This window comes from Cygnus olor, chromosome Z (assembly GCF_009769625.2).
Source record: "Cygnus olor isolate bCygOlo1 chromosome Z, bCygOlo1.pri.v2, whole genome shotgun sequence".
Classification (NCBI taxonomy): Eukaryota; Metazoa; Chordata; class Aves; order Anseriformes; family Anatidae; genus Cygnus; species Cygnus olor.
In genome coordinates this window covers 34,702,221-34,714,448 of record NC_049198.1, presented here as the reverse complement: position 1 = coordinate 34,714,448, position 12,228 = coordinate 34,702,221, and the positions used below count along the sequence as shown (strand labels likewise).

The window sequence follows — 12,228 nt, the reverse complement described above, 5'->3', positions numbered from 1 at the left end:
AGTAGAAATTTCAGTTTTTAAGGAGAGTTACAAAAAAAAAAAATATTAAAGACATCCAGCTCAGAAGGGCGGAAACAATATGAAATTCTTGTTAAGAGTTTCATTTTAACAGAGATTCAGATATTTTTTATAAATGAGAATTTTAGACTCTCCATAAACATCATTTTGGTGTTTTGAAGATGAAACAAAGAAATAACAAGCTTATTTGTCCTGTACCGTCTTAATTTTGTAGGAGCTCAACCTGTTCATTTGTCCTACCTTGCTGGCATAAACCATATGCAGATATCATAGAAAAGTGCTTTCAGTGTTTATAGGCAGTTAATGTCTCTTTATCCACTATGGGAGCAACACAGGGAACACCTTCTCCATGGGGTAGAAAAGAGAAGCATATATCCTGATTGTTTTCCAAATGTGCTGAACATTCTCAGATGTCAATGTCTTTAAGAACGGCATGTTTTCCACAACTTTTGAAAACCAGACCAACTCATTATTTATATTCCTGAAAGTGTGAATGAATTCCTAATATTAAGAATATTTTTTTTCATTTTAAGCTGAAGTCACTTGCTAAAAAATTCAACCAAACTCTTGCATATTAAATTTAAAAGAAAAGGAAGTATTTTTAGTTCACTTTTTATCATAAGCCCTGTCCCTGCAATCTTGTGATTTAATAAAGAAATGTCTTTGTATAGTATCTTTCACACAAACTTTATCTCCAAAACACTGTGCAGAGTTAATAAAATTAAAAAGTTTTTTATTATTATTATTTTTTTTTATTTTTACTAGAAGTTAAGAGACATAGTCATGAGAACAGAGACATATTGTTTCCAGATGAAGGCTGAAAATAGATGGAGAATGAGGGAGAGAAATGCAGCAGGGTGGTTCCAGATGGCAGGCATTGCAGAGAAGATTCTTGCAGCCATGTTGGCCAGAGCATACAAAAGGACAGAAAAGAAGCATGATGCCAAGCAGAGGAAGCTGAATTATAAAATAACAAATGTAATGTAGTAAATATTTGTGACAAATTTTTTAAAGTGAGAAATGTACTTTTTTTTTAAAGTGAGTGGAGAGCCAGATTTGTTTGTGTGGAATAAGAGTATTTCAGTTGAAAAGTTGTTGTAAAAATTAAATTTTACTGATGCTCTGTACTCAGCAGGTGAGCAGATATCTTATCTTTTGTATGTTTTCAAACAAAATGGTAGCTTGTAAGTATTTAAAAGTTTATTGAGTCTTATTGCACTTCTGAGTATCTTATAAATTATTTAATTGTCTGATGGATATGTGGCTACCTAACTATAGGGCATGAAATATGCACTGTTCCTCTAATACACTGGAGGGAGACCTGTTTATAAAGTATTTAGTATTGGTTTTATAATGCACTGTTGTCAACAGGAGACCACGAAGCTCAAAGATCAATCTCGTTTTGGCCCACAGTATTAATGCTGCTTTATGAAACTCTGTGACAGGTCACTTAGACAACAGCTCTTAATGAAAGGACTTTGTGCCAGTGTGTGGTCGTGTGACTGTCTGTTAGTAAGGCATACTTCAGTTGCTGCCAAGGCTGCAGATGAATCTTCGTCCAAGTCCCTGAGGTGACTTTGTGGCCGCTGCTTCTGCTGCTGGCCAGGTGATGGAGCTCATCATTTCCCCTGTCCTCTAGAGAGAAGTGAGACAGAGACTGCAGAGATCTTGCTAATGCAGCTTTTGCTAATTGTCCAGAGAGCTAGTAGGACACTGGGCAGTTCAGGCAATTCTGTGTGCTGTGAGTGAGTCAGTAATTAGAAAAACATAGCTGCTCTTAATTCAGTCTTGCATTTGTGCATGAAGTGTCTTTTCAGCCATCTAAAATTCAGCTGTTCTATTAAAAAAAAATAATAATAGATTTTTAGGTCAGTTTACATATTTAATTATGACAGACTTATGTTTTAGACACCAAATAATTGTTACCAGTATTTGGCACAATATATTATATTATCAAATAATTAGATCATAGGATTAGCTAGCCTAGACTTAAACCCTTTAGGCTGTTGTGGGATCCAAAGGCATTGCTTGTTATATAGACAGTTTACTAAAAGGATGAGAATAATGAAATTAACTACCAGAAGATGAATTGCTTTGTAAAAGTCTTGTACAAAACTACTGTTCAGCAGACAGTTTTCAAAATTTTAGGATATTTTTTCAGAAATCAACAGCAAAACTTGCTAAATTTAATAATATGTTAAAAATAAAAACCAAGCTTAACCCCAGATAATCAATAGCTGAAAGATGTGGTAATATGGTAGTACACCTGTATAATAGTATGGTGATAATCCATGGATGTACAGGTGTGTTGTTTTTTTTAGATTAAAGTATTTGAATTCTCTTTTTCAGTTACTTACCTAATTTTGGTTGTTGTGGTGTTAGTTTAGCAGTTGCTGTGAGCTTTCAACTATTTCTGTTGAATCATAAACATCTCTCAGCAGACACAACTGATTTTGGAATACTTTATTTTAAAAATGAAATACATTTGTCTTTATATTATGCATCTTCCTTTATTATATGGCATGTCAGGTACCCCCTAACCTTTTTAATTCCTTGTAAATCATAACAGAATGCTTGAATCATACTATTATTATTTCAGGGTTGGACCGTACAGACATTTCATTAGATACACAGTCTAATCTCTAATCAAAGTTTCTTGGAGTAATCTGGAACTTGCTGTATCTGCTGAGCTTTGAATCAGAATCTAATACCTTAACATGGTGATATTTTACATTTTGGTATAAAGAATTCAGTCAGAATAGATAGGTTGTTTTTGTTTTAAGTCAAAAGAAACACTGATGCAAACACAGATATGGAGACTGGATGTGAAACCGCTACAAGCCACCCTGATTACCTACCTGCAAATTAAGGGGTTTTGAACACATTTTCAGTAGGCATGTAAAACCCTCCCAAGAAGAGCATGAACTTTTTAGTTTAGTATATTATCCAAATTTGTATGGTGGTTGTTACTAGCTAAATGCCATGCTGATGTGTAGAATACATTTGAAAAAGCAAGTAGTTACTTAGAAAATTTGATGGGTACAATCAAAAAAAATCTATTAGTTGGTTTTAGATTGTGTGTTTTTACAAGGTTTTCATTGTTACTTGTTTTTATAACTATCTAGTCCCTCCATTTCACATGCATTTTGTCATTTATGTATGTATACCCATTGTAATCATTATTCTTTGGTTCTCTCAGCTTCATTTGTGTACTCTGTTGTTGAACTGGAAAATTTGTAAAGTTAACATTGCTCTCTTACAAGGCAGGTCAAGAAATATAGATGTAATTTCCCCTTAAAGGAGTTTCAGGTGACCATATTGGTTTGTTTAAATAACAAACTAAAACCATACAACAAACCAAAACAACAAAACAGAAGTATATATTGTTCAATGCCTACTGCTGATAAGAACCTTAATTTGTGTAATATCCTCCATGTTCATCCCCCAAACCTGGAACTGTGCACTGATGCCAACATTCACACTGTGATCATGTTAAATACTTCAGGATAGCATAGATGGATGGCATTGACTTGTCTCTATGCTTACTTTTTCTATATTTGATTATTCTATTGTTTCTGTAACTTGTTAAAACATAATGGCTGAGTGACCAAAATCCTAATGATTTTTATCTGCAGGTCACAGTTTTCACCTTTATTCTTGCTAGTGTTCTGTCACACAGAGCAGTCTGTGTAAGGCTTTTGTGGTATGGGTTGCTGATACCTAGTTTGGCAAGGATGTGATTAGGATCGGTTACAGTGTGACAGCTTGCTGGGAACTGAAGCTTTCGTAACAGGAATGTACAATTTTAGGCTTAAAATCAAAAGTCTTCATTGAGGATAAAAGTCCCGTCATGTCACACATCATGATGTGTGATATGAAAGAAATCAAATATCTGACCAAAAAAAAAAAAAAAAAAAAAAGTACAAATGACTAACTTAGAGCAGGCAAGGTTTGAAAATGTGATTTAAATACAATTTGTAAATACAAATAAAAACTTTGCTGATAGTGAAAAGTTCTGCTGTGCTTTGGTTATCTGAAGGTGTGGATACAGGACACTTGACCTGAAGATTCTTCCTAAAAATTAGATTAAAAAATAGATTTGGCACTTCTAGAACCTGTGTGAATTCGGCATGCACATCAAAGTGAAAAACAGACTCCTAAATGCACAATACTGTTGATAAGAGAGAGAAGAAGGATTCAGCAAGGACATTTGGAACACAGGGGGCTAAAAAGTATTTAGTCTCATTGTTGCAAGATGACATAATCAGTTAGTCCTATACATTTTGGTTAAAAGTCAGAAGTTACCTATTAAAACTTATACAAAAAATGTTTTACAAAGTAAGGATGACAGGTTTCAGAGAAAATACAGTGCTGCCAATTTTTTTTTTCTTTAGGATATGGAAATTTGGGTGGATTATCTGTTCAGAGGAGGTTTCCTTTATTAATTCTCCCCCCTCCACCCCCTTTTTTTCATTTTAGACATCTGTTAACATTTCATAGAGTCTAACAGATGTTGCAGAGCAAGTCCCTTACGTAATTCTTAGGGAGAAGGGGATGATAAAGAATGACATTTCCACAGTAGAATCACCACCTCTCTGAATGTGACCATCATGACTGCTTTGCATAATTTTCAAGTATGAGATTATATTTCTGATAGGACAAAATTCACAACTTTGTTGCTATCTATGGATAAAGTGGAAGCATGATTGTTACGGTCTCTGCTCACATGTTGTAAAGACAAGTAGAGAGAAGAACACACTCTTACTTGGTGAATTATATACTTTTTTTGAAGCAGTATCAAATATTCCATTACAAAATGCCTTTAAAACAACTCAATTATATAAGCTTGGTTATTTCAACACAAGCAAGGGCTGATTGTCATGCGATGTGGAGGACCATTTTCATTATTTTGGTAAGAACAGGAACAGTTTTGTCCTGACGAGCTATTAGATGAATACCAGAGTGTGTCACATGAAAAACCACTGATCTTTAACCCAGCTATCTGCTTAACCCAGCCTAGAAATGAATAGTGAATAAGGGAAGAGCAAAGGCCAGTTTACTGTCATTACAAATTACAGAAACTGTTAACATCTGCAGCAAAATGAACTCTAGGAATTACAGGTACTACACAGTAAGTGAGTCGAGGGTACAGAGATTTAGGAAAACTGTGTATACAGATATGAGGTCACCTATTGTGTACAGCGTACATACATCTTTACAGTTGAAAACTGTAACATTTGCATGAAAAGACGTAAAGATCTTCTGAATCTTTTCCCAGTACCTTTAATAAATACTTGGAATGAACACCAAATATAAGGGGAAGTCCTTTAAAATAATCAATTTACAGTTATCATTAAAAAGAAATTTAAATTATAAGTCGACAGAAATAATAAATAAATCTGGGCTCACAGTTTTTATCTTTTTTTTTTCTTTTTTTTTTTTTTTTTTCCCCCAGGAGTAGTCTGGGGGACACTGCTGCATGTACAGTTAATATAAACATTTATACTGAACTCCTAGATGTTAGAAAAACAAATACTGTAAAGATCAGTAACATTTTAAAATTATCAGTTATGGGAATTAATGCTTACAGGAAAACACCATTCTTTCTTGCCCTGCTAGTAGAATTGCATTGTCTCCCTACAGTCTTGTTAGCTCATACTAACTGAAATGCAAATTCTTTCCAACTAATTGGACCTTGTTGAACGTACATGTACAGTACATAGTTATATGCATGTAGATTTTTTTTTCCTAAATTCCTCTGTAATTATTTTCTTGATTAATATCTAAAGCAGAGACGTGGAACAAAAATCTCTTTAAAGAGTTTACATATTATTGAACATTAAAAAGATAGTAACTGTTGCATGTTTTAACAGCTTAATTAATAATACAGAATAACTGGAACTAAAAGAGAATATTTTTTCAATGTTTAGTCATTTTGAACTATTTGTATTAACCCTTTGACTGAACTAATTAACACTTAAAGGAACATAATGATGGAATTTAGAAAAAAAATATAATGCATTTACATTATTTAACACATTCTTCAGAATAGGTTTTCCTGTTGGAATTACCTGGACTTTCTGTAATCACCTTTCCCATCGCCTTTGTGCATTTCTGTATTGCTAGTTTTAAGAGGAGAGATGAAATCAACAAAGTTACATTCTAAAAAATCCACAAAACCACACCTGTAATGTAATTGTCATTGACAGTAAATAATAGGTATTAGTTTAAAAAGGAAAGAAAATAAAAAATCTTAATATTACATACAGTTTACGGAACAGCTAAAATTCTCAAAAACACAACTAGATAACTGCAACTGCACTGTGTTTTAACTTCCATTAGAACCTGGATTCTGTAGCCACCTCTTCTATTCAGCAGCCGGGTATTCCCATGAGCTGAAAACGTAAAATAATTTCATGGATCCTTTTATCTTTCAGCACAAATGCCATTGGATAGCAGTAAAATACTTGCAGAACACATTCCTGATTAAAAATCTATTGAAAATGAGATTTTCTTTAATGCTTTTAAACAGATTTGTTTTAAATGCTGTTAGAGCCCTTACCTTGTTTCTGATTCTCATATGAGTTAACCAAGAGGGAGAGAGAAAATTCTGTTCTACTCAGTTTGTGCCAAACTTGTGTACTCACAAGTAGTTCCTGTGCTTCCCACAGCTGATTCGAAGAATATTTCTGCCTCCAAAGGAATTATAACAATAAGCAGAGGGCTATAGATTACAAAGGAAAGCAGTGGGTTCTGAGTTTGGATTCTGATTATTACAATTTTTCTTAAATTTTCTGTCCGTTTTGTTTCTTTTTGTTTTCCTTTTTTCTTCTTTTTCCCCATATTGCTGTACAGTTAGAGGAGGCTTAATCTACTGCTGTAGGAGGTGTACTTCTGTCATATTTTTCCTGCAGTGATTACTTTTACCTCCTTAGTGACTACTACTTTTCATGTCCCTGTTTGAAATTCAGTAAGTATTTGTTTTCTTGGTTTTATGTGCTGGCATTATTGCGCTAAACTAGATGCTTTGTAGGCACCGTAAATTTAAGGATGTCCTGAGCTGGACTGGAACTGGCAAACTGGCAGACTAGATTTTGTTTCTTTTCTCTTGTCATGTTAGTTAACAGGGGGGAAATACCTCTTTCTTTAAAATGTTCTTAGGCTGTGATGTAGAAGTCACGCATTTGACAATTAAATGGTAGCTCTGCTTTGATACAGTGATCTGAATGTGCTTAGATTTCTTGTAAGGTTGTAGCATTCCAGCCAAGATTTCTGCTTGGAAAGACCAGATTTGGATGTATTAGCTAGTCAGCCTAATAACCCTGTACAGACTGTATTGATTTTCTAGGAGAGAGTTTATGAACTAAATAAACTTGGAGTTGGTGTCTTAATAAACTGCTTCTCTCAGTCTGTCACATTTAGTTACAGAGCTCTGCAGTTTAGGGGAAAAAAAGGCTAATTCTGTTACAGATTGTTCACAGCAGGGTCTCCAAATTAGCCCTTTGTTTTGTAATGCCACCTTGCTTGGGTTCGCTTTGAGCACATTTCTCAGTTTTACCCTAATGAGTTGCAACACTGATAATGTGGCTGATGATCTTTCATTGATTTCACTATCACTTGCTTGTCTGGTAATTGATCCGTTGCTGAGCCTCTAGTTAATTATATCGGCTTTGACATGGCCCGGTCCACCGGGAATTTCAAGTCTTGCAGAATAACAGTTTTAATAAAAGAGTCTATTACTGCAGGTGCTTGCTGCTGCATGCCAGTTGATTTTGTGTGTGTGTGTGTACGCGTGCGCACGTGTGCGTGTGTGCATGCATGTGTGTGTGTGGGTGCTTTTTTTTTTATGCTCTGGGAGAGGAGAGGACTGCAGGACAGGAATAAGAATGGGGGGGGGGGGGGGGGGGGGGGTAAGAGGTGGAGAGAAAGACAGCGAGCGAGAGCACACGAGAGATGCAGAAAGGAGAAGAGAGGAGGAAGCTTGCTATTGACAGTGTCCTTAAGCCTCCCACAAATAACAGCCATTAGTGGGAAGGTCAGGAGCTGAGCATGCAGCTTGACTGAGGCACTGAGTGCCACTTCAGAAATGAAGAGGCTGGCAAATTTTAGAGGGAGTTTAAGGGGCTAATAGCTAGCTGTAAAGGTACAGCCACTGTTGGCACAATTGACTCCTAAGTGTCATTCTCCCCTCCCCAGCAGAGAATAATTTTATTGACCACAGGTGGACTTAATATATTTTAAGGCAACAGTTCTTGGGGTTCTTGCTTGTTTCTTCTTGGTTATTGAATTTGCTGCTTTTGAGACTTTTTTTTTTTTTTTGTACTTAATGGTGCTGAACTGGAGGAAAGTTTAACAGAAAAGCTTTCAAGAGATGTAGGGTCTAGAGGGGAAGGCACATTTGTGTCAACATAGTGTACATCTTCTCATCTTTTCTCATTGCACACTAATGACACAGAGCTGCCACTGAAGCTCTCTTCTGTTTCTTTTGTTGTTTCAGAGAGTGAGGTTTATTGTTATTCCTGAGTTAAGAAAAAAGCAGTGAGTGGTACATTTGTCCTCCTAAATTTGTAGATTTTATTAGAAGATGAATGTTCCTTATGTTGGAAAGGATGGCTTTTTTTTTTTTTTTAATACTCTGACCATTTTTTATGAGACTGCATGAATTTTGTTTGCAGAGTTATGATTTCTCGTCTGTATATAAAGGATGAAGTAAGATAATTTTTCGAATAAGATTCACTTAATAAGGGCTATTGTAATTAAAAGCAGTTTTGTAGTAGTATTATTTATCCTGGTATATAATAATGTACCTTAAGTACAGAAGAAAAATTCTAAAGGAAAAACATTGTTTCTTCTGCATTACTTTTTAACTGTGTGGGACTGGCTTCTTTTCCGCTGTGATTCATTTCTTTGTTCTTTACGATTTGAAAGGTGTATTGTATCTGCTTCAACCAGCTACTTTAAAAAAAAATGCAAAAAAAAACCCCACACTACTTTTGATCTTTTGGGGGAGGGGAAGAAAGAGCAAGCTATTTCATTTTTCCATTCTTTCTTGCTCGAGATGCTGCTTAATACACTTAGCAGTGGGCAAGGGAAAGAGGGGTGTGAGAGATGAAATGTGCATGTGACTTTCTGGTTTTATTTCAGAAGGAGCTGGATCATGTCTTTTTTCCCCTCTTTGGTAAGAGTTTTATTTGGGATAGGAACAGACTATCCCACAATTCTTGTCTGACTAATATTTAGAAAATAACCAGGCCAACTTTTATGCTTTACTTCTAAGTGAATATTGACTGTATTTAAGAGTAATTGCTTGCTTGCTTTTTCCTTATTTTTTTTTTTCTTTCTTTCTTTTTTTTTTTTTAAAAAGGTTTGCTAATCCTGTGTGGTAGGCAAGTGTCAGATACTACATGCTGTACTTGACAGCATTGTTGAGGAAAAACAGAAAAAGACAGGGAAAGGGCCACAGCCTTTTCTTTCTCCCAATTCACTCTGATCATTCTGCTACTTAGAGAGAATGTGCGTGTGTGTGTATCTGTGTATCTGTAGACTGAAGGGTTAGTGCAGGATGTCATTTGGTGCCTGACAGTGGAGCAGTGCAGTTGACTCTTTGCTCTGCTATCCAATGACATCCAGTGGCTGAGAGTTTGAAGCTGATGGTTGGGTCTCCTTAGTGCTGCATGCACACCTGACAGGCAGCTGTTAAACTGAGCAAAGGCGAGCTTGGGGAGTCACAATCTATGCATAAATGATAGGGGTATCTGTGCTGAAGGTGCGAAAGAAGCTCTGACCCTCTACCCTGAATCCCCCCTTCCCAAATGAAACGCACAGTGCAGCTAGCTTCTTAACTACACTACACTCCTGCTACTGGCTGCCAAGAGGCTCAAAAAATCCACCTTCACTTTTCAGTCAGAAGAGGCAGAAGTGGATGTGAGAGACAGACACACACAGAGACACAGAGAGCGAAAGAGGGCAAGAGACTTGACTTTAAGAGACTCCTGCACTGACAACTCCATGCAGTTCGGAACAAGAACGGCAGCGACCGACTCTGGTTTCATGGGGACATGGCAGAACACTGACACTAACCTCCTGTTCAGAATGTCCCAACAGGTATGTTACTTTCATTTATTTTAAAACATGGCATTTTTGTGCTCTTCTCTCCCCCCCCTTTTTTTTTCTTTTTCTTTTTCTTTCCACATTTCATTTTTGTTTCATTCATCACTACATAGTTAGCCTCTGAACTGTCATAACTATGTCATTGGAATGTGCATGGTTACTTCACTGCTTCCCTAAGGGCTCCTTTTTAAAAGAGGGAAAAATATTAAAGCTTTAAGTAAAAGCAAAGCGTTTGTTTTAAAGTTTCCAAATAGGGCTTTGCTCATAAGTAAGACTGTTTTTCTTTCTTTGTTTGCTTTTGTTTTGTTTCAGTCCTTTTCCCCCCCTCGCTCTCCCCCTCCGTCCCATAAATAAAAGTATCTGCTATCCCAGCAAAACTCCTTTCTTTCTTCCTGAGTACATAAGCCCCCAAATCAAACTGATACTAAATTTAGGGGGCCCCTCAGAGCAGCGTAATTGACTTCATGTGGCAGAGCACAGTTTTTTATTCAGGGCTCAGGAGTGGAGAGCAGTTCTGCTGGAGCCGCTGCCAGCACGGCGCGGAGGGTCGCTGGTGGAGACAGTTCCAGTCGCCGGGTCCCTCTCCCGCTCCCGCCCGCTCCCTCTCCCTCTCCCTCTCTCCCCCTTTCTGTGGAGCTGTGCCTTGGCGTCCTCCCGAGAGCTGCTCCTTCACTGGGGGCCGCGTTTAAGGCAGCTTGGTATGCTGGTTCTGACGGGAAAGCTAAAATGTTACTGCAAGGCCAGTAATAACTGATAATTAATCACAGGAGCCAGTGTCTCTGTACCATGCACTTGGTGATACGCGCCCTGTGTGTTATAGCTAATCTTGCACAATTGCTTGGCTCTTCTGGGTGAAGCAGGGGAAGAAAAAAAAAAAAAAAACGAGGGAAAAAAAAAAGAAAACGAGGGAGAAACTTTCAGCTTGGATGGGGCTCAAGCAGGGGAGGGAAGTTCAACCTGAAGGTTTTTAACAGGGTGACTCCCTACCAGGGGACGTTTTGCCTGTCTGAAAACTAGTTTCCAATTATGGTCTGACACTGACTGATAATAAATGAAATATTGTTTTAGCCAAAAGAGGAGTTAGTAAATGATTTGTATATTTATATTAGACTTTTATTTAATGTTGGACATAAGATGAATGAACTCAGTTACCTGAGAGGCGTTCTACTGTAAGAAAAGAGAGAAAGTAATTAGGCTTTTATAGTTTACAGTAACAAAGCATGCCTGAATGCTGGCCATAAAACAGTTACTTAATTTAAAAACAAAAAATAAAACAATACAAAAAAAAAAAAAAGACCGAAACCCTTTAAAGCCAAGAAAGGCTCCAAAGCAGATAGTTAATAACCAATAGCGGTTGTCTGTGGAAGACAATTTAAGCAGTATAGCTCAGGACAGGATAAAGGCATTTGAATAGGAAATATTTTGATATATCCTGTAGAGGGACCCTGATTACTGCTGATACAGTATGCTGGTATAGAATGTAATCAACGTAAGGCAAATAAGCAACTCTGTTCAATTTCCCATTCTTGAAAGTAAAAAAGTTCATTTCCTGGTAGAGGTGCACATTTCAAAAACACTGCTTGGCACTAGGAAGTTTGAACTGCTACTGCACTGCTTACAAGGTTTATCAGCTGTACACATGCCTGTGATACATAACGTATTTGGTTATATTGATATTGAGCAACAGCATGGAAAACAGTTATTCAAATTACCTCCTGTATTCTTTTAGTAAGAAGTGAGGTAATTTTTTTGGGGTGGAGAAAAGATTCTTTCCATTTCAGCCACAAAAGAGTTAACAAAACTAGATCCAGATAACGATCAATTGATAAATGACAATTGAACCACATAGATAGTATTAGATTGCTTCTTTAGTATTAGACCTTTTTCAACTGATTTAGCCTCTGTGGTCCCTGGAATACTAGAAAATGTTCAACACTGACAAAGAAAGGAAACAAAACTAAATAAAGAGCATCACTATATGTTGGGGGGGGGGTGTGGGTGTCAGACAACTAGCTCATTAGACCAAGCTAAACATTTATGCATGTAAGCTAGGTTGCTTGGTTTTTTCCCTTCTTTGAAATAATATTTTAAATGTGCTAA

General features: G+C 36.7%; 1 protein-coding gene across 7 annotated transcripts in view; it reads left to right on the top strand.

Annotated features, from left to right (window-relative positions):
* LOC121061714 (zinc finger protein basonuclin-2) overlaps window positions 1–12,228 on the top strand; it is a 324,255-nt gene that overhangs the window by 90,032 nt on the left and 221,995 nt on the right. For 3 of the 7 annotated variants that reach the window (XM_040540977.1, XM_040540974.1, XM_040540978.1), the window contains one exon: window positions 9,922–10,122. In XM_040540977.1, the coding sequence (XP_040396911.1) occupies window positions 9,922–10,122 (201 nt within the window). Of the gene's footprint in view, window positions 1–6,909; window positions 6,989–9,162; window positions 9,197–9,462; window positions 9,785–9,921; window positions 10,123–12,228 lie in introns of those variants that run through there. The other 4 variants (XM_040540976.1, XM_040540979.1, XM_040540975.1 and 1 more) reach the window with 4 other exon arrangements.